The following is a 24,499-nucleotide window of genomic DNA, read 5'->3' as shown; positions in this document are numbered from 1 at the left end:
AATGAGGACACTCCCTCTCAGGCTGTCAATAAGGGCCAGGGTAGTGATGATTGTGAAGCTCACAACTTTGGGCTTTTCACATGGGTTCAATAATGTAACCACACATCTTCAGTATAGGTAATGTGCCTGCTTTCCAAAGTGTATTAACCTCATTATATTTGGTAGCAAACATTTACATCTTATATATGGTGAACTTCAGGTTTCAAATTTGGATTCATGCATTCAACAACTTTCAGTGTGCTTTCATTTCGTAGCACTCTCTGCTTTGTCTGCTTTGATTATTCTAATAGACTTTGTCTAAAGAAGTCAACATCAGAATGTATTTTGTGGGTTTCACTTATTCTGAAAAAAAAGCTGCAAATTACTGTTAACCAAGGTCTGTGAAACCAGAAGTAAAAGCAGTTTTTAAATGACTATTACTTGTTATAACATGCTGCTCATAAATAAACGTGCAAGTTATTTGAATACGTGGAAAGGGCAATCAAACAGTTACTTCCACTTCAGTGTACAAATGTTGCAACTTGTCAGTCTTGAAATGTCTCTTCCTGATGGTTAAAATGAATTATTAACCAGATTTAAACAAAGCCACCTGTCAAATAACATTGTTACACTAAACTGTATGTCATTTATTAGCACATGTTTATAAACCAACCTAAACCTAAAGCAAAAGGTTCCAGTGAAAGCCATAAGCAGCTATACCGTTAGCATTTTCAATAAAACAGCATTGCTCCTTTGGGCTTTCAAAAGCTTTTATTTGAGGTCTATTACTATAAGATATTGTGAATTGCACAATAATATAAACTATACAACATAACGCAGGAAACCATAACTGTAGTAAGTTTAAAAAAAAACAAACAAACAAAAAAAAAAAACTACAAACCATCTTTACTGTTTGTGACTATATGCACACATTTCCAGCTACATTTATTTCACAATGTATTGGAAATGGAATGGAAAAGAAACTGTGCCGTACACATCAAAGTTAAAACAATTGTAGTATCATATCCTATAGTTGTGAATCTTTTTATGGTTTAATCTGATACGCCTATGCATTTCGATTTGTGGTAATGAACGTGTTGTTCAAATTAGGCGTTTTACAGCTTTCTCTGGTGTTTCGCTAGCACTAAAACTCAACCTTTGCTATTTAACCAGTGTCTTTATTGCCGCTGATTGAGCGATTCATTTACATGCACAGTTCATCTGGCACACACAGCGCAATGGAAACTGACTGCTCACACTATCTATGAAACGTGGACTCGGTTAGTTTAAAACAAAACAAACAAAAAAAACGTTTATATTAAACTTATTTAAGAATCTTTTTTATTATTATCTCTTCATCCCGATGTTAATAAGCAAAAAATCTTGCCAGCGTTGGTGAATAATTTCAATAATTTTAAAAACATACCGACTTTCCCTGAATAAAAGTTAACGTAAAAAAGTAAGTTTCTTTGTAAAAACGGTAATCATTCCATAGTTTAACCTCCTCTGCTTCAGTAGTTGTTGGTTTTTGGTTATATTCTCCTCAGGACAGCATAGTCTCTGTCGTGTCGTGTGGCAAACACAATGGCAGTGTCAAATACAATCGCTGTTAGATCGGGAATAAAAACCAAACACAGAGAACCTCAAAAAGGTGTTTTTTTCTCACTTAAATGTAGCAAGATCATTTCAATTTTTGAAGTCATTTAAAAACAAAACTGCCCGGGACACTACATCATGCAATGATCTACCGCTCAGGTCCTGTAGGCGACTTTAAAAATCCTCGGTGTTTTTTGGGATGACAGCACGCGTAGAGAAAGATTCTTGCCGTACTTTGAATTCAAAGCTCTAAAACGATTAAATCTAATTTAATCTCCGATTTCGTTAAGGTGATTCTGTTTGTTTTTACCAGACTATCACTTTTACTTTATAGCAATTACCCATCATTTATTTGTAAATGTTCCCAAACAATGTTTGTAATCGCTCCAGCACAGGTAACCAGTTGTATTTCCTTAAAAAAAAAAAAAAAATAATAAAGATCCAAATCTAATTCAATCTCAAATTTTAATACCAAACCAATACCGGTACCAACTCAAATTTTAAAAAGTTTACCTTAGTGTTTTCTGAGCGTTCTGGTCTGTGATTGGTAAAGTCGCTTGGAAGATTCTCTTGTCGTCCTAATCTAGTACTGAAAGAGCCCGTGCGGTATATGAACACACCTCCCCGGTTTGTTCACTCCCAGTGGCCCTCGTCTCCCATCCCATTTCTCACTCGCTCTCCCTGTTCTCTTTGACAAAATTTCAACCCCCTTTTAAGCTAGCTTCTCTTTGTGCGCTGAATGCTAATGGATTCAATGAATAGATGCTAGATGTGAACAGTGCTTGAAGAGGAGCTGGTAAGGGGGGAGGGGGGGGGGGGGGGATTAGCAGCGAAATCTTAAAAATCAATGACGTTTTGCACACCTTCTGAAGAATTTAGCTATGCGTTATTACTGGATTTATTTAGACAGTCGTGGGACACATTAAGGAACATTTTCTCTAATTCTGTTAACCAGTAAATGTTATAAAACCCTTACAGTGTGTTTTGGTGAGAGTAGTTAGTCATACGATTAAACTGTTGGGTGGAACTTGTGAATTCCATTACATTTTTTTTTCTTTTTGGGGGTGGATTGGGGACAGTATTTAAGACCAAACACCCTCACAGTTGCCCAGGGTAAAGTACACTTTACATGAGCTCTCTTTGACTCACCCTGATTTTGGCTTGTGACCAAATCCTTGCACTTTGAAAATTGTAACACATCAGGTTCCAGTCCTACAGTTTTAAATAAAGTTTCACCACACCTATTTACTGAAAATTGAACACAGGTGCACATCTGCCAGAGAAGAGTTGTTTTAGAGAGAGGGTGGAGGAGAAGTGGTGTCTTGAGAGACTGTACACATGTTAATCAGAACCTGTCAACACGACTGGTAGTGCTGCCCTCAGGGGTATTCCCCATTCCAAATCAGGAACAGCAGGTATAGCCAGGTGCGTTCAGTCACACGTAAAAGAGGCTATTTTATCATCAACGTTTTTAAAGAAAGGTATCAAGGAGGTTTTGCTGAAACTGCATGGACAGTCAATGAAAAGCCTGAAACGAGAGCTGAAATCATTGGTGGGGGATACCTGTGTTAAATATATTATATATTCAGTCACATTAAAACCAAGCAGATATAAAATGAGATACCATTTTTATGGTCGATAAGTAAACTACTAAATATCTAAGAGATGAGCGTTTAAAGTTGTGGATGAAAAAACAAATGGTCACATTACAAAATACAGTATAAAACATTGAGAACAACTTATTCGACGAACAGAATCTTATTTGAGTTCTGTTTTAGAGCCACTGAATGGATGCCTTGTTATGAGTGAGCAGGAGAAGGAAACGGCTACTAGGATATCGTCTGAAACAATAGTTCCTGGCACTAACAGCTCATTATGGGCTGGTTTCGACCTCGCAAATATTGACTGTTATATCGCAGACAGAAAGCGAAAAAGAAACAAACCCGGATCAGATAGCAGCTGCCCCATGCCAGCATGCTGCTTGCAATTCAGAGCTTCTCATTATTCACTCCATTCGGAGCACGCACCTTAGACTTTACCCGAGAAGGGCTGAACACAGAGCACGAGCAAACCAAACATTGCTTGTGTTATACCAAGGAGCGGGCTGGGTCACTGACAGGGCTTACAGATAGGGGTTGGCGTTCATAATAGCCTGGTATCAATAACAACATGGAGATATTTTAACAACAAGTTCGGTTTTGGTGCCCTAGTTTATTATGTTTTTGATTTTTATCGTGCTCCTTGTGTGCGGCTTAGTTTTGGAGATGGTGAGACCCAGTTCTTGAGTTCTGGAGGAGTTGAGGTACGTTTTTCGTCTTCTTCTGTATATCATGTGTTGTGCGTTTCTCTGTAATTAAAGTATTATGGATTTTCTTGTTGTTACTGCATCTTGTAAAGCACTTTGTGATGGTGGTCCACTGAAATGCGCTATGTAAAATACAGATTGATTGATTGATTGATAGGGATGCATACAATGTGAGCAGGTCATTGAAGCACTCGGGACAAGTTTTGAAAATTAGCAGTAAAATCTTGAAATCAATGATACTTAACAGGGAATCAGAAACTAGTATGGCTTTTTATAAATAGCTGTACAAAAAGCGTGTGTGTGAACAGCCATGGAAATCCCATTGAGTAGCAGTTTGATGCACTCCTGGTTTTACAGAGATTAATAAGAGACACCTGAGTTTACCTGTACACTGTGGTTAATCAAGCTCGTAATAAAACCTGGAATGGGTGAAACTGCTATGCAATCTCACTGCCATCACTAGTGAAGGAGTTTAAACGTTACTATGTAGCAGTCAATTCTAGAAAATGAATAGCAAGTTGCTACATTTCCTTTTACAACAGCTATCGGCTCAGGTGTGGTACTAAAGCAACACTGGGAACCTCGTTCCACCTGAATGTGTTTGCACACTAGCACCGGAATTCACGTCTTGACGTACATGGGGTTAACTCACGTGTTCTATCGAATTAATGCATTATTTGTCATTTATTGGGACGCGTTTGTTCACAGGAATTGAGGGTGTGGGTGTTTATGTTTTTATATTGTATCTATGTGCTTCTAAGGGCAATAAATGGACGCTTCTTACCCTACTCATGTCCTATGTAGTAGTTTGACTACTTTTTTCCGACAAATGTTTATAACTAGCTTGCTTTAGTCAGGCCGAATCCACGCACTGCTGCTGGAGAGATCGACACGGCACACTGCATTATTGATGGTGCGTTTGTAAACTTTCCCGAACACTGCCACATCGCATTTAAAATTCACCGACTTTTCCAACTCCCAAGGTAGTTTTTCAGAGCGTTTCAGTACGACGGCTTAGCTCGGGCAAACTTTTTCACAACAATATAGAATGAGAATCAGTAACGGAATGTTTAATCACAATTTTCCGAAATGATTGTCATGATAAATGCAAATGATAAACGGGCAGACAGAGACTCTGACACTCGATAACATCTGCTAAATGCAGTTAACACAGAGTTTCTTGGCAATAGGATAAGCGGTTCACCAAATACATGCAAACAACGCAACTGTTTACACCAAGGTGATAATGCATTCAAAACAACACAAACAATGTATAAACACACGCCTTATTTATGATTAATATTCAGATCTTCTGCAGAATATATAGCAACTGAAGCCACCGCACACTGCCCCCAAGCCCCTGTATGAGAGTGCACACTTGAACTTTGAACAGAATTCCGAAAGGCAGTCAGAGTCACAGACATTGCTGGTCGGAATGAGAAGACCCCGAAAGTGAGCGGAGATCCTTCATCAGAGAATCGTGAACAAGTCCTCCGCAGAACCCTCCTCCTCACCTCCCTAAATACAAAGAGTTCCAGTTAAGGGCTGCACAGAGGACACAGCCTGCTTCTCAGTGAGCAACTAAACCTACACTTAACAGATCAAACATCTTCACCTTGCCTGGAAACGGTTGTTTAGCGTGGACACATTTCCAATAAAAAAGCAGGTTTGATTTTAAACTGTACTCCTGTTTGTATTTTAACATTATTGTACCATAACATTATTAGAATATATCAAGTAACTTTAAATTAATAAACCTTTTTGGAAAAAAAAAAAAAAAAAACCTAATGGGTACAATTCCCTTAAAATACAGGCCATATTCTGCTTCTAAAAACTCAACCTCTTTGGGGTTCAAATTTCAGTTTGCCATTTAAACTTTGAAACCTTGACCGTAACAAAAAATAAAACCAAAAATAAGGGCAGGAGTCCTCGGCTGGTTTCCTCCTTCAAACTCTTTTTTCCAGTATCAAATGTCTCTTACGTGGAAGAGCGCTGTGTAGTGTGTGATGAGCTCTCTGGTCAGCTTCACAGCGTCGGTACTCAGAGCATGGTCTGGGAACAGCGTGGGCACGAACACTAGGGCCAGGTTCTCAGGGGTCATGCGGTTCACCTGGCTGTACGCCTGCACCCTGCACCACGGGGAGAAGAGAACACTGCGGTGAGGCTGCACAGAGTGGCAGTGCGCAGTACGTCTGGAGCGGACAGCAGGGGCTTGTTGCTTACTGGTAGAGGTGTCCAAACAGCCTGCTCAGAATGCCTCTCTGCTCGTCAGACAGCTGCTCCAGTACCTCACGATACCCGAGCAGCCTCTCTGCCTGCCCAGGGATACCTGCAGGGATACCAGCCCGTTAGCACATTGTTATCACTTCCCTCCTGCTGTGCCTTGAACAGTTTTAACAAGCGTCGACGAGAGTGGTAATTACAGTAGGTGTGCGGTTTGCTGTTGAGTAGAAATGGAATGGTTAAACACAGCTGACAGAGTTTCTCACTGTGCAGCTGTTTAGGTCGTCAACTGTCCTACACAATTCAGTCCCGGAATGGAATGCGCCCTTCTGAAAATGGCAGGCATAGCAGAGTCAGAGAAGCAGGTCACAGAACAGTACAGTGTAATGGCACACCTGCAGACTGGAGCCAGTGGCTGAGGTGTGGCTCTGGAAAGAGTGCAGTGTGTAGCTTGAGACACTGTTTCAGGGCTCCTGACACATCCACTACCCCCAGCTCCCCCTTCTCAAACTGCGCCCTGCAGGGGGTGCTGCAGAGCCCCTCCACCAGCCGAGAGATCTTCCCCACTTGACCGCAGCGCCGGTAAATACCCTCCACTGTTAGACCTGGGCGAGAGGAGGAGAAAGCCCAAACACTGTGAGATCGCTGTGATTCTGAATGTAGGAGTATAACATTCAGCTATTCAAAGCATTCACAAGAGCTCTTTAAACTGTGCTTATGCTAATATTTCCTGTTACAGTTTAGTCAGCCCAAAGTTAACAGGTTTGTGACAACTGGAGAAGCAGTTCCCCTGATATATGTAAGCCTCTAATGTGTGCACTGTAGCATATTGATGGTAACCCAGACCGAGGACAGTGATCTGTATAAACATTAGACTGCACTCAGGACCTCACCGTGCTGCGTGATGTAGCTGATGCACCTCTCGATGGGGTCTGGCACTCTTGTGGAGCCGCGGCACAGGCTGGGGTACAGGGAGCCCCCCCCAAGGGAGGAGCTGGACTGGGGAGGTTGAAGCGCATCCTTCAGCAGGACACCCCACTTCTCACAGGGCTGGCTGTGCTCAAACTGCAGTGACAGTGTCCTGCAGCCAGGGGGCAGAGTGTCAGGGGTGAGACAGACAGGCTGCTTCACAGAGCAGTGTGGGGTGCAGGAGGAAAGGGGAGTGCTTGTTTGATGTGTTTGTGATTAAACCCTTAGAGAGGATGACCTCACTGAATTACTTCGATTTTTGTATAAAAAATATTTACCACGTTTTTTTTTTATTTTTATTGCATGATATTTTTGCACTTTTCCCATGGTTATACTATACATTTACCATGTTTATTAATATGCTTTACCATAGCTTCATATTATTTACAATGCTTGCTTGTGCTTTGCCATGCTTTCGCTGTGCTTTGTTACACTTTGCTATGCTTTTACTATGGTAAACTTTTATAAGGGTATTCAGTTGAGTCTAAATACATCAGACCAGACCTGATATTTTACTTACAGATATACTAAGGAGACTCACACACTGTTAGAGATTAGTCTCTTTGTTTTAGGATTTCATCACTAAGTGATAAAGACAGAGACAGATATGTAATGGATTGTGCGTTCTGGAACAAACCTCTCTGGTGAGATGATTTCAAACATCTTCTCCGTCGCTATAAAGGCTGTGGGGGAAACAAATACAATAGCTGGATTAACATTTTTAAAGCACTCACAATTCCGGATTATTGGTCAATAGAGGGGTCTTTAAACTGGCTATCCCAGTCCAGTGACACAGTAGACATGCAGAAGCTGTTACTCAACCAGACTCATCTACCGGTAATTACAGATTGGAAACTGAATGTCTTGTTTTTGGATGGTATTCAGATGACTGGTCAGACTTGAAGTGTGATAAGCTCCTTACTGTAGTTCTGTGAGAGAGTCAGCCTCAGCCTGTCTCTCTGGCACCCTCCTGTGAGGTAAAGCAGCAGCTGAGTCCCGCTCAGTGCCACCCAGGCGTCTCTGTGCTCCGGCCACTTCCCCTCCCTCGCGGTCACCCGGGAGAGACAGCGCACCCCCGCCAGCTCCGAGTCCGGCACTGGCCATGGCAGCAACACCTACGGGGCAAACACAGGGGGTTATCTGGGGGACTGGGGTAAATAGGGCCATTTCTCATACTGAAGTACCCCTGTATACTAAGGTGTGAGTGGCCTCCATCCCTTTATCTGCCTGTTACCTTGGCGATGTGCTGCAGGTGAGTTCTCAGGGTCTCCTGGTTGTCTGCTGTGCACTGCAGCCTCTCTTTCAGAATCTGCATCTCAAACTCATGGCTTTGCCTGCAGGGAGAGGGGGAGAGCGGGTGAGGGGGAGAGAGGGAAAGAGATCCTAACCTCCTCACAGTGTCAGGCTCTCTCTTACCCTGTGGAGCAGTCAAAGAGCGAGGTGACGTCCTTCAGATTGAGAACCTCGCAGGGGGCAGAGTCGACCTCCTCCGAGAACACAAGCTTGTCTTTGTCCAGTTTGCAATGGAACTCCTCAGTGTCTGCAAGCACAGCAGATCCCGGTCAGGCCATGTCCACAGTAAACTGCCATGCACTTTACTATATAAGAGCGCTTCATCATTCACCGTTTAGATTATTCAATGGTTTTTTGATGTGCATGTCAGAATGCGAAACGGAGGAAGGTATTATAATGCAGTTGGGGATCAACAGGGTTTTTCATGTTTGCATAACTTGGATGAAAGTTTTCATTTTCCTTTGTTTGTATTAAACTGAACAGTTTCTAAAGGAAGGACGGGGTACCTTGTAAAGAATGGGTCTCTGCTGGGGAAGGTTCAACCCCAATGTCTTGGAAAGGGGCCTCTGAGAACACAAATACAATGTTATATACCACAGCAATCTACTTTCCAATACAAATCCATCTACCGTTAGCATTCCACATTATGGTGCATCATCCGGCCACCCGTTGAAACAGGAAGCAGCGCTCAGCACGGTACCTGCGAACTGGTTCTGGCGCAGCAGCTCGGCCTGCATGGCCTGCCCTGCCTGCTCTGCCAGGGAGATGGGGGACGGCTGGTAGGGCTCCCCCTGGTGAATGCTCACCCGTGCCCCGGAACACAGCAGGGCCAGTGTCTCCGACACATCGGCAGTCATCCCCACCTCACACAGACGCTGAGGCAGACAGAATGAGAGAGGGCATGAGAAAGAGAGCCTGAGAGGGAAAGATACTGGCACTATACAACAGCTCACAGCTGAGAGAGAGAGAGAGGGAGAGAGAGGGAGAGAGAGAGGGAGAGAGGGAGAGAGGGAGGGAGGGAGGGAGGAAGGGAGTAGGCAGTGTGTTTCAGTGGACAGTGTGGGCTCCTACCTGGTGCATCTGCTCCTGGCTCCTGTACAGTGGGTGCAGGTGGCGGTAGCGGCCCTGCTTGTATTTGGCCCAGATGAACGCCCGCCGCTGCTCCGCAGAGGATTCTGGGCAGATCTGTTCAGCGGGCGGCACCTGATCCGCCCAAAGCTCATTGGCTGACTTGTTTCCGTACAGAATGAACAGCTACAAAAAAAAAAAAAGGCAGCAGCCCTGTTTAACATAGCTTTTACTTTCCGACAGAGCAGCCAAGTCAGTGCGAAAATACTTGATTTTATTATCGTCTGGGATTTATCGTCTTTCCTCTCAGATTCCCTACCTGTATGAGTGGCTCTGTCCACACGCTCTTGTCCATCTTCAGACTGCGTACCTTGGAGACAGCGGTCCCCATGGCACGGTGCTGACCTGGAAATAGACATGCTGGGGTTAGTGAAGACCAGCACAGATCATAGGTAATCCCCTCCCTCCAGTATCCAGTCTAGCCCCTCCTTCTCCCTGCACAGCTGCCCAGTGTAGCCCCCGCACCCCCGACCTGCACAGTTGTCACAGATGACGACGAGCAAGTTCACAGATGCCCACTCTGGGTCAGGACTCCAACAGTCGGCGCAGTTTCGATTCCACGTGCTCCCCCAAACACGCTCCGCCACCTCACTGCAGGACAGGGCGCTCTTGACAGCCCGGGACAGCGAGCCCAGCCAGGCAACCAGCTCCCGAGAAGAATCTGCTGTGAAACTGAGAAGGACAGGGAGGGGCTAATGATCACAACCCACCACGCACAGGACCGGGTGCTCCCGAGACGGTCAGGACAATAAGCAACTATTGTGACATTGTTTAGCAAATACGTGATGGGTGCTTTGTTTGTGCTAATCTTAATACAGAGAACACTTACTGTGCGGCCCTCAGTCTCGCTCATCTCCACTCTCACCTGAATATCTTGTAGGGGGTGGTGAGGTCGAAGCTGTGTCTGCCTGTCTGCTTCGCCTGGGCCACGTTCATGTTGATAGCAGTCATTGCCACGCCTTCTCTGAAATCCTGGAAAGGCAGAGGATGGAATATAATCAATAAGATCTGTACAGGCAGATAGACGGGGGAGGGGGGTGGGGAACGACAGAAATTCACCTTTTCAAATTACTGTACACAGCAAATACCAGACATGCTGTAACTAATGGTAAAGACTGCATGGCTTTGTGTGGCCACTAGATGTCACCCTGTTCTGTTTTAGCCATAATAAATAGAAAATGAAACAGTACTGAACCCTTCTAATGTGCAGTTATTTAGCTGCCAATGTATATTCGATGTTGTGTGTTAAGATTCATAAGACACTCCTTGCTGACACAGATCGCCTCTCTCTACCCCTCTGTCTCCTCCTCTCTCACACTCACCTCCTTGTTGTGGTAGACCCACAGCCTGTGCCCCCTCAGCGCTGCGTACACCTTGGTTCTGAGCTCTCTCAGACCCAGGGGGCCCTGCTGCTCTATCTGCTCTGGGGTCGCCTTCTTCTGAGGGGTTCCCAGAGAACTCACCCACCCGTCACGACCTCCTGACAGAGCACCATTCTGTTAATAAAGATCCCGTACACTGTGGACTTCACTAGTGATCTCATCGTACAATTAAAAAAAAAAAAAAAAAAGATAATAAATTAACCAAAATAAGGGCAAGGCTAAATTTAATTCAAGGATACACATATTTTTAATTTTGGTAAATTTATTCCTATTGTGACTTTTACATAACACACAGTGCCACCAAGCTGTCAAATCATGCACTGCAGCACAGTTCTTAAGAGGAGAGTCAAATACAAATCATCATATTATTAGTAGTAGTGTTGTTATTATCCTACACTCACTGGGTGCCAAAAACTCATAATGCTTCTTGAGTGTGGACACAAAGAACTTGCCGCCCTCTCCTGCCCAGACATTAGTAATGCAGGACACAGGAAAGACTGTCTCTGTAAACTTGTCCTGTGGTATAAAACAGAAACACATTTCTGATTCGCTACATGAAACAGGTGACCCTTAGAACGGATGCTTGAAAAGGCAGATGTTAAACTCACAGTGCGTTTCTTGAACAGGGACAGCGTCTTTCCATTGAACTCGACCCACATCATCTTGTGCCTGCAACGACAAAACAATTTCCGACTCTCAACTGCCCCAGCCGCTCAGCCTCAGCAGCACAAGGCTCGGTACAGCAGTTCGGCTAGCAAATGTGGGAAGAGGGATTCAACAGACAACAATTGCTTGTTACTGCTAGAATTACCTTCTTGCCTGCCACACCTCCAGCCAGCCAGACCTACAGACCACGCTGCCTCCTCGTGGCTTCTGCTCCCTGGGTTGGTAGACGACAGTCACCTGGCAGTCAGCAAAGCGGTGCTTCCGACGTCTCACGCGCATGCTGGGGGTGCTGCAGTGAAACCAGAAGAAGAACAAGTCCGGAAGAACACGGACACAGCTCTCTGCTCGAACACTGCTGATATTCTGCTCCTCCGCCCCAATAAACAACCCCAGGGCAATACCTCCGCTGGTGTATTATACAACTAAAGAGCGGGGTATTTCGAACTGCACTGTTTAGATCATGAAAATAGATCCTCTGCCATGAACTGTTGCCACATGTTCTTAGTAAAGGGTTCATACTGTAGGTGTTTTCTTTGTGCCTTTCATCACCAGTCTGCATTAAAACTCCACAATCCTTCATATTTACCAAAACTATTTGAAGATGTCAGTTTTGGAACAGCATTTCTATTAATCTTTCCTAAATTTAAAAACAGTCCCTTTAAACACCTCGAATCTTTGTGAACTAGTCATGATGATTCATAATCTATAGATGCAGTAAAAATAAATACGCAACTCCCTCCTGACTCCGGCAGTGAAAGGTGTGCTGTAGAGCTGGCAGTAGGGGGCAGCGGTAGGAAGGAAGGGGCTCTTACTGTTGTGGGTATGACCTGGGTTGCGAGTCTTGGGTCTTGGGCTGTCCCGACTCTGTTGTCCCCTCCTGGGAAGCAGAACTGAAAGAGAGGGAAGGTAAGCAACAGGAAGCAGGAAATAAAAGAGGAATCCATTTATTTGAAAAACTAAGCCTGCCTACCAGTTTAATGTAGTGAAATAAAAAGAAAAGTTGGCTACCATTACACAACTGCTTCTGTGCAACCAGAAACAGCGTGAGTTTATAAGACTGAAGACCCTTGTATCAGGTTAAAGAGATACGGCTTACTTCTGACTATGTGCTGTACCTTTTGACTCAGCATATGGATAGTATAATCTCTGACAATCTACTTGAGATATCACCATCAGAAACTGGAAGTAAAAGGGAACTTGCTTTTCTCCAGTGGAAGACTATAAAAATAAAGATGAAATTCACATTTTCACCCATATCTTTATTGACCTATAACAGCAGTAATACCATCCATGAAATATGGACCAATTTGGCATATAAGGCCCATCTAGCATTTCCCTCTGGGTTAGAGACTATTGTTGACCCTCCTTCTCCCTAGACCCTTCACTCACCACATGGAGCTCACACCACCTTCTCCAGACTCCTCTGTCACACCCCGCCAGTCCCCCCGGTGATTGCTTTGAAGATCAGTTTCAGAAATCAAAGGGTTTTCATGAGTCTTAGCGATTCCATCACAACTCATTTTGTTTTGACTATCCAGGGACAAATCCGAGCTGGGTTTGTGAGGAGATTCTGTAGAAAGATCCGGAGTGGGTTTGTGATCAGAAGCATTAGAAAGATCAGCACTGGGACTGGGTTGCGATTCATCACAGTCAGAGCTGGGTTGTTGTTCAGATGCTTCAAAGTCAGCGCTGGGAGTTTCTGATTCACGAGAAGAATAACTGCTGGTTTTGGGCTGAGATTCTGTAGAAGGATCTACAGTTGGGTTGCGTTTAGAGTCGTGAACACCAGAGCTGGGTTTGTCATCAGAATCATTGGGAAGAGAAACGCTAAGTTTGACATAACCATGAGAAGGATCAACGTTGGGTTTCACTGGAGATTCTGGAGTTAATTGGAGCTGCATTTGTCATCAGATTCAGTGTCAAGATCCCGAATGGGTCTGACATTAGAATCATCAGCAAGATCACTACTGGGTTTGTCAGAAGCATTAGAAAGATCAGCGCTGGGTTTGTCAGAAGCATTAGAAAGATCAGCGCTGGGTTTCACTCGACAGTCTGTAGAAAGCTCATTGCTTGTTTTGTGATCACATTCATTGACATCAGCTTCAGTTGACAGATCAGCGCTTGATTTGTGATCAGAAGCATTGGACAGAATAATGCTGGGTTTCTGATCAGAACCACTAGACAGATCAGCACCGGGTTTGTGATCAGAACCACTGGACAGATCTGTACTGGGTTTGTGATCAGAACCACTGGACAGATCAGCACCGGGTTTGTGATCAGAACCACTGGATAGATCAGCACTGGGTTTATGATCAGAACCACTGAACAGATCAGCACTGGGTTTGACCTGAGATTCTGTAGAATAATCTGTGCTAGGGTTCTGATGAGTTTTGGGAACATTGGTTTTCTGTTCGGGTTTGTTGGATTCATCGGTGTTCGGTTGGGGCTCAATTTCCTCGGATACAGGAGAACTGAATTTGGAGTTGCCTCCTAAGGATCACACAGCATTATATTACAATACAATAATATTACAAAGCATTGGTGAAACAGTATAAAGCAGATTCAACAACAACACAGACAGGTTATAATATCTGTCTTGGGTGAGGCTGTTTGGAGATGAGAAATGATCTCACACATTCCAATCTTATTTTAGATACACAAATTCCTCATCCAGTCCAACAAACAAAATGTACATTTGAAGGTTTTAGTAGTTTTTGTCTATAGTGTAAAACAAATTGAAGATCCTGCGCATTACAGCTTTGCTTCCGGGAATGCAAACAAACTGAACCATCACCAAGATTAAACTAGATATAATATTGTGGCAAACAAGACTCCAAAAAATGTTTGTACAGTGTGTGTACATTTGTATTTAAATAGTATAAAACATTCTGCCTCACCCTCATTGCTGGACACTACTTGTAGCTGCGGCATTTCAGAATCTAAAATGCTGCAAAGTGATTTCCTGCAACAAGAAGAACATTCAATATGAGACTCTTGTGCTGAAGATACCCGATACACAAAACATCCACCCCAACTGACAGTCTTCATAAAAACCAACGAGAAGCTGCTTACCTCCTGGGCTGAGGGACAGGGGGGGCTGTGCTCTGCTCTGAGAGGGTACTCTGGGTGCGCTTGCGAGGTTTGGGTACGGGGTACGCCTGTCCCGCTGGGGGGACTGGTTTGGACATGCTGTCGGACACTGAACTGAGCTGACACAGGGACCGTGTACGGCTGGAAAATAGAAAGGAGTGACAGATGAAATTACCTTTAGGGAATGTAAACAAACAGGGTGGTTAACAAGCACTGCTTTCTGATAAACTGGAGTGCACAGAACGCATTACCCACCTGGGTCAAATAACAACCCAGGCACGTATGGTCTTAACAGGAGTTGCAGATTTGGAGGTAAACATTATTATAAAACACACAATTTTAACTGCAGATGATCTTTTACACAAAACGTATCTATTAAATATAGATTTGTAGCCTTCATTTTCAACAGCGGTTCATATGACATCATCTTCCTAAAATATTTAAAGATTGTGGTTCAACTTTTAGTTATGCATTATTATATTTATTGCTCGTAAATGTTTTGACCGGCACCACATTTTTTACTTTGGTAGCTGAATGGAATACTATTTGTGCGCCACAAGGCTGAACACTAAAGTTTAAGCTTGTTTTGTGTATACATATGGAGGCACATGTCAAAGACACAACACTAAACCAACAACAAAGCACTACATTAAAACTTTAGACAAAAGTGCCCTTACCTCCGTGGCTGTCGTTTGGCATACTGCGGCTCACAAGTGCGACAGGTGTGGATCACGACACCACCGTCATACCTGTTATACTGGTCCTGCGGGGCAGAGCTGCGTTCCATGCAAAGTGATTGTGTTAGCTTGAAAATGAGAAAGCAAACCTTAGTGTTTTAGTGCTGTTAAAATTACGACAGAATCTACAGATTGTCTATTTGCTTACTAAGCGCTACTGTACGGCTGCGCACACACACACTGTACAGTTGGCTCGACCGACAACAGTCTTTGCACTGGCTGCGGTTGTTAGTTGTACACACACACCTTTCACTGAAGTATGTGCCATCACTGTTTAAACTAACCACTGAACTCGGGCTATCATTACATGCCGATCGTAAGGTTTTGTGTGACAACATGGAGGCTGTGTTTTTGTTTCTGCTTTTGGAAGAAAGAACTATACGTAATCGACCGAGAGCGCAAGCACAGGTGTGCTCTTTTCTGCAAAACCAGCAGAAAAGTCGTTTTAATTTTTCAACACTGTTAAATACAGTGACGAACATCTGCAGTACCATGATGGTAGATCGAAACATTTGGGCGATCTTCCGACCAGAATGCTGGTGAGAACGACTTGAGTGGTTTCCACATGACTCGATTAAAAACGCACGCACGATCAAGCAGCCCTATGCCTCTTTGTCATTTGCTGATACATTTCCTGGAGTGCCAGAACACACAGTTCGGTATCAGTGGAAAAACGAGCTGCGGAAGCAAAACTACTTTGTTTTTCTTACAATGAATTATACAACTGTACTTTGATTAAATAAATAAAAAAGTGTATTATATGTATGCACGATTTACCATTGTTATGCATTTACTATTCATCAATATTACAAAATCATCTTGGCTCACCAAGGAACCTATATACAATTTTTTTAGTCGTGTTTGCAACACGTAAATGTTTGATAAATGAGTTGCGCAGAAATCCACTGAGCATCAGCTGCGTTTGTGTTAGTGCGGTTATAACACACACACACACAGTTAGTGCTCACAACCGCATTTAGCCTGTGTGTGCGCGTAGTCTAAGTAGCATTGCTATGAATCAAGTTACTGGGCCATTCTAACCACCACCTTTTTTTTTTTTTTTTTTTTTATATATATATATATATATATATATATATATATCTTATCTTGATCCATTTGTCTACATTTTAATGAAATAACAAAGTGTTTTAGGTACACATTGTTTTGTGCAGAACTGTTAGCGTCTGTGACTGCTGTCGTCCATATCATGCAACTACTTATAAGCTATATAAGCTGTTTCTATATAAACTGCTTATTCTTAACACTGCATTGGAACTTTCAATATTCGACCCAGTCGTTACGTTAGCCAGCCACTAGAGAGCGCTGCACCACACCTGGCGTCCAAAAATATCATTATAAACACGGCGATGCAAAATAAACACGCAACTGCAAGCCTTCCTCCATATATACTATTGTTGTATGTTACCACCAACTGTTAATGACACCAGTGGTTTGTCTGCTGGCATTTCACTAAGGAAAATCTAATATAAATACGTATCTTTCTTTAGCCCCGATGTTAACTGGGCTTACTGTGCTATGTTTTATCATGGTACGCAGTGCAGTCATAATGAGTTTAAACTTAGCATAAAGTTAAGAAATAATGCGAAATGGCTGGTGAAAGCCAAGGCAAGCAAGCACAATCTCGACCACTGCAGGATCCCTCCAAGCAAGGACGGGTTAAAGTACGAAGTGTATTGATGATCTTAATCAGGTTAGGCGTCGACACTCTCTGATCACATGACAAGGGAGGAGCGACAAGATTCCAGCAGCGAGGCTTCAGTAGTAGTTACGCAACCATACCGTTCCAGCTGATGAGGGAGTTTTTTTTTTGTTTGCTGAGAGAGAGCGACTTACGCTTCAGTGTCAAGAATACGGTAAATCTCAACTCTTAAAACAAAAACTAAAAAAAAAAAAAAAACAGATACACACTGTTTGTCGGGCTGAGGTTTTGTCTCAGCTCTGTTCCACTGTGCAGTGGGCGATCGCCCCGATCAGTGAATGATATTTTGCAATTGTTAAAATGTAAGTGCTTGTCACAACCTGATATATTGTTTTTCAGTGTCACAAATCAGGCTATATTTGTTTTTCGGTGTCTAAACTAGTTTCGAAGTCCTTTAACTGTATAAATTGGGTTGCTCGACTGAATTGAAAGGCGATAATAACATTGAGAGAGGCAGAATCGTCTAGTTTCAACTTTTTGCTTTTGGACGCTTCTATTTTGTTATACACTCTCTGTATCAGAAAGCGTGCAGTGCTGTATTTAATAATGCCCAGCCAGGCACACCATTCATTATTAGTGTGCAACTACACTAGATTGTATTAATGAGTCATGGAGTACATCGCTGTAATTGCAGTGTACCCAAGCCTGACGTCATCCAGCACCGATCTCAACATTAACTAAATGTACACTTCGCTTTCTAAACTGCAATGGCTGTAGTCGCACGTTTGCCTCTTAGTGTCATATATTGAATGTTTTGAGTGGAGTTGTCATTCGTATTCTACTGGCACGCTCTGCAGTTCTCTTTCCTAGTTCTGTGTCCAGGTCGGCAGTGACGGAGTTATGCATGCTCGGTGCAATGCAGTTTTGTGATTTAGTTTAACACACGGCATGCCAAAAAAGCACCAGATCTGTGCTTGTGGTAAAATTTCTTCTTTTCTGCTCAGTATGTGTGCTGCAATGTTATACAGATAGCAATTGATATTTAGAGACATACTTGTGATTGTTCAATGCTTTCATTTGAAGCCAATTTAATTGACTAATAGGGACTTACATTTAAATAATTTGTGGCTAGCGTGATGAACTAGTTTTCACAGAATACTCCTAGTTTTGATCAATGATATTTTAGAAGTGATTAAAAGGGAATTGGAATTGATTTTAAAAATGAATTAATCTCAACCTTGCTCACTTGCTGCTTTTTTGAAACCCCTCCCTTATGGAGTGTAATTTACATTTTGAATCAAGCAAATGTTGCTCGACAGAATGAAAAAATAACCAGAGTTGTGGTGTTGCGATGGACCCCAAGATCCCGTACAACAACTACCCCCTCCCTGTGGTCCTCCTGCCCTCCTACGAGAACCCGCCTGCCTGGATCGCGCCACAAGAGGTATGCCACCCTTTTTGGACTGCTTTAGCTGAAGTCACATTAGGTAGCAATAATCACACACATCTCTATGAGATTCAGCCCTGTCTGTCCCTATAGACCCACTGTGACACTGCTCTCTGTTCACAGCGGATTCAACACCCTGACTACAATAATGAGCTGACGCAGTTCCTGCCCCGCACCATCGTGCTCAAGAAGCCCCCCGGGGCACAGCTGGGCTTCAACATCCGGGGAGGGAAAGCGTCCCAGCTGGGAATCTTCATCTCCAAGGTAAGGTCTGGATAGAACCCTATGGCACTCCGGTAGACCCCCATTCGGACGGAGACTCTAATGTGTCGATAGTGGCGTGCTCTGTTTCCTTGTCTCCCTGTTGATATTGAACAGCCTCTCTTTCTTGTTCACAGGTAATCCCAGACTCGGACGCACACCGTGCTGGGTTGCAGGAGGGGGATCAGGTCCTGTCAGTGAATGAAATTGACTTCCAGGACATTGAACACGCCAAGGTGAGGGAAACACACTTGGTATTGGCCTCTTCATTTGTAATCCGCCCTGTGTTCTGGCCTCAGTCTACATTAAGGACAACCATTTCCCTCATATTACCTTGTTCCTGCCTTTTATAGCAGTGTGAACATTTTATTTTAGTGAACCTACAGACTCAGTTGAGACTTGGTTCACGCTGGGAGAAATGCAATCAGTTCACAGCATAAATGCCAGACGCCTGGCACCTGGCCATTTCAATAATAAACCTAAACAAGGGGCGTTCTGAAACCCAGCACTGGATGCAGGACAGGAGTGCTCACCCAGAACAGTTTCCCAAGCAGGGTTTTGAACAGTGACACAGGAAGATGTTGCTGTTAAATAAATCCAAGCCGTGTTTCCTCTCCTTTCAGGCTGTGGAGATTTTGAAGACTGCCCGTGAGATCCTGATGAGGGTGCGCTTCTTCCCTTACAGTGAGTCCCACTTCTACCTTCAGTCAGTCTAACTACCTCCTGTGCCATCAGGGTTTGAAAATACCATGCACTCGGTGTCTGTCCTGTGATCATGTGTCATCTGGAATGTAATGAGTTTACTGTGGGAGCCCGAGTTAGCTGGTGCAGGGTTCTCAGTTAAATCCCCCTGCTGTACAGACTAGTCTTTTACCATTGCAGGGAAGGGTCGCCCATGTTTATAATATATTTTATAATATGTGGGGAATGATAGAGCAGCCACCTCAGTGTATGTTTCCCCTCTATTTGTCTGCCCAGACTACCAGAGACAGAAGGAGAGGACGGTCCACTAACAGAAGAGGCGACTGGAGTAACTGTGCCCGTGGGAAACACAGCTTTGCCTTGATAGTGAGACCATGGGGCAGCACTGGGGGCTGTGAGTGTTACTGGCACACTCACACACCCACCGGTAACCATGCTGTGTGAAGAACAAGGCATCAGTTACACAGCAGTTTAAAGGACCACGGTCTTCAGATTCATTCCTTTTCTGGACCTGCTTTTCAGTGATTGGCTAGGAAGGAAAGCAGCTCATTAATAATACCTGTGAGGGGGCGGGGCTGCTGAGTACTACTCCATTATTAATGAGCTGTGATTTCCCATGAGCATGGCCAGAACATGAAGTCTGCTCCTGGTGATGCCAAGACAAAATAAGCAATCGGCTACAAATGATATAGTTTTTAGGTACTAAGAATAAAATCAGATTTTGATCGTATTGTAGTATTTATTAAAATGAATAATTCTTTTTTAAAGGATGTTTAAAGGAATGTAGACTGCCTAGAGCATTAGTGGGCTGTGGTTGTTTCCTGGGGAGAGATGTGTTTTACTAACTTTCTTGTTTCACCTGCAGTGTTCCTCTGTTGTATTAAGTGCATGGATAAATATAGTTACAAAAACACGCTGCTTTGAGGGTGATGCATTACTTTTGTCATTTTTAAACCGGTGCCCATGACAACAGTCTAGCGCTTCCAAATGAACAGTCCTTTTAATTGGTTCCTGTTTGCTGCTTAATTGTTGAGAATTAATTTGTTGTTCCAGCTGATGTACAGGATAGAGTTAATACAAGTCAGGAGATTCCTTCTAATAAAACTCCCGATTCTACTTGGTTCAGAAATGTTGAGTGGATAGGCTAGTGAGGAGGAGCCCTGTGTTGATGGACAAATTAAAGCCTTTTCATGAATACTATAGTATAGTTTCATAGGGAGAGGAGATGGCTAGGGGGATGAAGACTATCTTTCTAATTCTAATGGTATTTTCACAGCTGTATTTTACTCTGTTCTGTAGGTTTGTTTTAAATGGCTTACTTTAATCAGACAAACTACACTGGAGCCACTAATTACCCAGTATGTTAACTAAAGAGCATTTACATACAGAGGAGTTGTGTATAATGATGCGTTTGTGTTTCCTCTTGCAAACTGGAGTAAATGCTGAATAAACCTGCTCCATTTTAACAGTCAACACAGTGTGCAGTCCTAACATTTCCAGAACAGTTCAAGCACCCGGGCAGATCCACTGGCTGCAGATAAAAGCTCTGTCCTGCATGTGTCAATCCATCAAGACAAATAGGATTTTGCATAACTCAATTTGGTTATGGAAAAAATTTAAAAAAGCAGTGTTACTTGTAATCCTCGGTTCTTTTTCATTGTGTAAATGTTGCTATTGAGACATTCTTCACAGTCAGCCTAGTAACATTGCAGAGTCAAGCTAAAAATAACCTAGGCGATATAATAACTCAAAAACGCTTTCCAGCAAAGACAAATCAATGTTGTTAAGCCCCTTTGACATACTCGCTGCGAAAAATGAGTGATGCTGAATAATAGTTCATAATGGGTTCAGTTTTAGTAATATTAATATGATAAAACAGATTATTTGTATTCCATGAAATTAAAATAAGGGTGTGTTTTCTCAGTAGTTACAGTTTCAATGTGATTTTGTTAAGTCTTCTAGTTTTAAAAGATCCTACAGGCCCATCCCTTTTAAATTAAGAGAGTCACATTGTTAATAACGACACAGTACTTAAGGCATGGTTAATATTTATGGAATCAGAGAGACTTGGAGTCTTTTTCCTCTATTGTAAGAGAGCTTGTCACTTTGTGACAGTGCCAGGGACAGTAAAACTGCCTGAACATCATTCTTTCGAACAGTGATTTAAACTGCGCACCAGGAGATCTTGCAGCCAAGACTGGAGCAAGGTAGTCTGAAGAGTGAGAAGATTATTCCTGTACGTGTCATGCATTCCGTGATGTAACCCTTAGCAACGACTTGACAACACAATCCCAAGTGTAGTCCTTCAGAGTAGGAGCTTGTGGCTTGCAGGCCTGTTCTCTCAGTTCAGTCGCTCTCTCTCTCCTCCCGCACCCCGCTCTGGTCCACATTCTCCAGGGACTCTGTGCGCTGGATGTCCAGCGCTGACAGGCTGAGGAAGGGGAGGGGGGCGCTCTGTTCGGGGTGTAGCCATGGCTTGTTGGGAGAGTTGCTCTGTTTCCCCTCCGCGTAGCACTGGCCTGCCCTGTGCATCTTCTTCAGGACCTAGAGCACAGAGAGAAAGGGAGCGGTGTGGAGTTATTCTGTGCTCTGAAACTGATCTGATAAGAGCGTTTCTCCGGCTCTGTGATAGATCTCTGTACATAGTTACAGTGTTTGTGCCAGTTCCAGATTCCTTCAATAGTTCAGCCCCAAGGGCTTTGCAGATGTATCATAACTGGGGTAAGAGTTTTGAATGACTAATTGCGAGCTGTGCTTTTGATTGATCTCTTCATACCACCCGATCTCGTACCCAACAAAAAGGAAGCAACAGCGAAGTGTTGCCAAGGATCTGCCTGCACTGCGAGATAATGGATTTCATTATGAACTACATGAATCAGACAGAGGCTGTAGAGAGGATTGGAGACTCACCTGGGGGGCCAGGTACTGAGACACCTTGTTCACAAACCACTTTGGGAGCGACCGTGAAACAGAGGTAGAGGTTAGAGACACACACACAGGAATACTCGATTACAGTGGGGTTACTGTTTTAGGAAATATAACACAAGCTGGATTTACTAGGAATTCACAGATCAGGTCAAGCCTCAGAGAGGCTCCTGTGTTTCCTGTTAGAAGAAACTGCTTTAGGTTCATGTCGTCTCAGCAGAGCTAGGAAGGGTGTACCTCTGGGGTCTGCCTGGCACAGGTAGGTGAAGGTGCAGCTGTTGGGCCCCGTTGGCTTTACCAGGAACCCTGTAAGAATGGTGATCGCCCGCACCCGGTCCTTCCGAGGGGGGTACTTCTACAAAACAAAGAGTAGAGCTCAGCTTGTGTTTCACTGGTACAGAACACGTGCAGCTGTTTAAAACCGGTCCTGATCAACAGCATGCCAGGCAGGCTTGGATAACGCTAGATACAGACCGGATGTTTGACAGAGTAGTTGATGATCATATACACGTCATCTTTCACTCGCCAGGACCTCAGGGTCACCACATCTCTGTTCTTCAGTGGCTTCGGGCACCTCCCTGACAGCAAACACAAAAACTGTGTCAACAATAATAGAACGAGGGCTCAGGGACTAGGAGGTAGTGTGCTCTATTGGTTAGGGTTGAGGGTCTAGGAGGTTGTGCGTTCTTGTGGGTAAAGCAGAGGGACTGGGAGTCGACGTGACCTTATGGTTGGAGTTGAGGGTCTGGGTGGCTGTGTAGCTTTAATGGTTGTTGTAGAGGAGGGACAGGGGGGGCAGCGTGGCTGTGATGATTGGAGTTCAGGGACTGGGGAGCAGGGTGCACTCACAGGAGTAGTACCCCACGTCTGCGTTGACGGTGATCCGTGCTATATCAAAGCTCTCTGACGTTGGTGTCCCACTTCCTGCGATACTCCCCGTCATGAAGAACATTGTACATGGTTGCAGCAGAGACATCCTTCATTGCCATTCTGCACTGGAATTACAACGAGGGACAAGAGAGTGACAGGCAAGATCCGAGCAACCTGTAACCCAGGGAGGTTAGAGAGGAGGGGCTGGGAGAGAGAAAGTTGGTTTATAACTGATTATACCTAAATAAACATCTACTGCAATTGTCCTAAGCTCACAACACATGCAATTTTGATAGATAAGGGTTGATTAATATTGCATTTTATCTGCATTCCTGTCAGTTGAGGTTTTAATGACAGTATAGGGTCAATTCTGTGCCGTCATCAAAATCAGCTTTCTTGTGGGAATAATTCAGCCTCCTTCCCGGGTTTAGTTGGTTACCAAAACCAAGTGCTATTTGACCACGTTTTGTTAATTTGCATAGTAAAAGTAATTATTATTATTATTATTATTTTAGTACTGCATGCAAGTGTAAAGTCAATGCGGCGTGTGAAGGCTTTGTATATGACCACGTACTCTTCGTCACGACTGGTTTTCATGGTTATGTTTGCATAGGAAATTTCATGAATATTAAAATACTGGTGCATACAGGCTATGTACATATTAATAGCACTGATCTGGTACAGTATTCTTAAGAAATATAACTTAAATATTACAAATATTTATTATACTTGGCTTACTCTGATCTTGTGAATTTTCACTTGGTTCTGGCTCCGGTCGTGATGAGCCGATGCCAGGGGAGGCAAGTCGATCCAAACCTCCATGCCTGATTTACTGTATTTATTGATCCAGCCTTCTTGATACTCGCACTGTACGCGGAACCGGGAAAAATCCCAGTCAACAGGCACTTTCACTGAGCCCTGAGCCATCTGTGTGAGTCTACCAGTAGAGAAGGAGTGAGCAAGCCCGGAGCCTGGGGAGAAGGGATGGAAAGTGACCCGAAGAAGAAAGTGGGGTTCTGCGTTCTATCGTATCGGAACCAGCGACACATGAGAAGTAGGTTTTTTTTTTTGTTTGTTTTAGAGCAATTTGGACACGTGGTTGTGATAGTACCACGGAAAGGGTTAACTATTTTCCGTGTGTGTTTCCATCAACCTGGATTGGCGAGAAGTCCCACCTTCTAGAACACACTTGTAGGTTTTACGTTAATTATTTAAGTCGCAGATACAACAAAACGGAGCTAATAGAATCACATTAATTAAATCAGA

General features: G+C 43.6%; 2 protein-coding genes and 1 pseudogene across 7 annotated transcripts; 1 reads left to right on the top strand and 2 right to left on the bottom strand.

Moving 5' to 3' along the window:
- The first annotated feature begins 3,792 nt into the window (after nt 1-3,792).
- pdzd11 (PDZ domain containing 11) lies at nt 3,793-20,168 on the top strand. 4 transcript variants are annotated; one of them, XM_041220285.1, is made up of 6 exons: nt 3,793-3,877; nt 18,348-18,472; nt 18,599-18,739; nt 18,874-18,972; nt 19,360-19,420; nt 19,715-20,168. In XM_041220285.1, the coding sequence occupies exons 2-6, from the start codon at nt 18,380-18,382 to the stop codon at nt 19,747-19,749; spliced, it is 429 nt and encodes a 142-aa protein (XP_041076219.1). In that variant the 5' UTR covers nt 3,793-3,877; nt 18,348-18,379; the 3' UTR covers nt 19,750-20,168. The 4 variants fall into 4 exon arrangements, with proteins under 4 accessions (XP_041076219.1, XP_041076217.1, XP_041076218.1 ...); XM_041220283.1 differs by lacking the exon at nt 3,793-3,877 and adding an exon at nt 17,139-17,242; XM_041220284.1 differs by lacking the exon at nt 3,793-3,877 and adding an exon at nt 17,145-17,242 and having other exon boundaries at nt 18,331-18,472.
- On the bottom strand, nt 3,876-15,616 carry LOC121295533 (arf-GAP with Rho-GAP domain, ANK repeat and PH domain-containing protein 1-like). Of its 3 annotated transcripts, XM_041220273.1 has the most exons (24): nt 15,309-15,616; nt 14,614-14,772; nt 14,439-14,503; nt 12,931-13,111; nt 12,354-12,431; nt 11,687-11,830; nt 11,484-11,544; nt 11,277-11,391; nt 10,816-10,973; nt 10,359-10,465; nt 9,966-10,165; nt 9,753-9,838; nt 9,437-9,619; nt 9,066-9,240; nt 8,872-8,931; nt 8,489-8,612; nt 8,307-8,406; nt 7,995-8,187; nt 7,710-7,755; nt 6,997-7,184; nt 6,499-6,708; nt 6,104-6,209; nt 5,862-6,009; nt 3,876-5,398 (listed from the first exon to the last, which is right to left on the bottom strand). In XM_041220273.1, exons 1-24 carry the CDS (start codon nt 15,416-15,418, stop codon nt 5,351-5,353), a joined length of 3,045 nt encoding a protein of 1,014 aa, XP_041076207.1. In that variant the 5' UTR covers nt 15,419-15,616; the 3' UTR covers nt 3,876-5,350. The 3 variants fall into 3 exon arrangements, with proteins under 3 accessions (XP_041076207.1, XP_041076209.1, XP_041076208.1); XM_041220275.1 differs by lacking the exon at nt 11,277-11,391 and having other exon boundaries at nt 10,816-10,989; XM_041220274.1 differs by lacking the exon at nt 15,309-15,616 and having other exon boundaries at nt 12,931-14,031; nt 14,614-14,634.
- Nucleotides 20,169-20,444: 276 nt separating the features above from the next.
- On the bottom strand, nt 20,445-23,868 carry LOC121295537 (annotated as a pseudogene).
- Nucleotides 23,869-24,499: the final 631 nt, after the last annotated feature.

The sequence above is a fragment of the Polyodon spathula genome, chromosome 20, assembly GCF_017654505.1.
Source record: "Polyodon spathula isolate WHYD16114869_AA chromosome 20, ASM1765450v1, whole genome shotgun sequence".
Classification (NCBI taxonomy): domain Eukaryota; kingdom Metazoa; phylum Chordata; class Actinopteri; order Acipenseriformes; family Polyodontidae; genus Polyodon; species Polyodon spathula.
Note: the sequence above shows the minus strand (reverse complement) of the source record. Positions and strands in the feature narration are given on the sequence as shown.

Coding starts and splice junctions, on each gene's coding strand:
- LOC121295533 (XM_041220273.1), bottom strand. CDS start 15,418: ATGGAACGCAGCTCTGCCCCGCAGGACCAGTATAACAGGTATGACGGT. Junction 10,466..10,815: donor GGGTCTACCACAACAAGGAG/GTGAGTGTGAGA, acceptor CTGCCTTTCCAG/GATTTCAGAGAAGGCGTGGC. Junction 7,756..7,994: donor GACTCTCTCACAGAACTACA/GTAAGGAGCTTA, acceptor TTTCCCCCACAG/CCTTTATAGCGACGGAGAAG.
- pdzd11 (XM_041220285.1), top strand. CDS start 18,380: ATGGACCCCAAGATCCCGTACAACAACTACCCCCTCCCTGTGGTCCTC. Junction 18,740..18,873: donor TGGGAATCTTCATCTCCAAG/GTAAGGTCTGGA, acceptor TCTTGTTCACAG/GTAATCCCAGACTCGGACGC. Junction 18,973..19,359: donor AGGACATTGAACACGCCAAG/GTGAGGGAAACA, acceptor CTCTCCTTTCAG/GCTGTGGAGATTTTGAAGAC.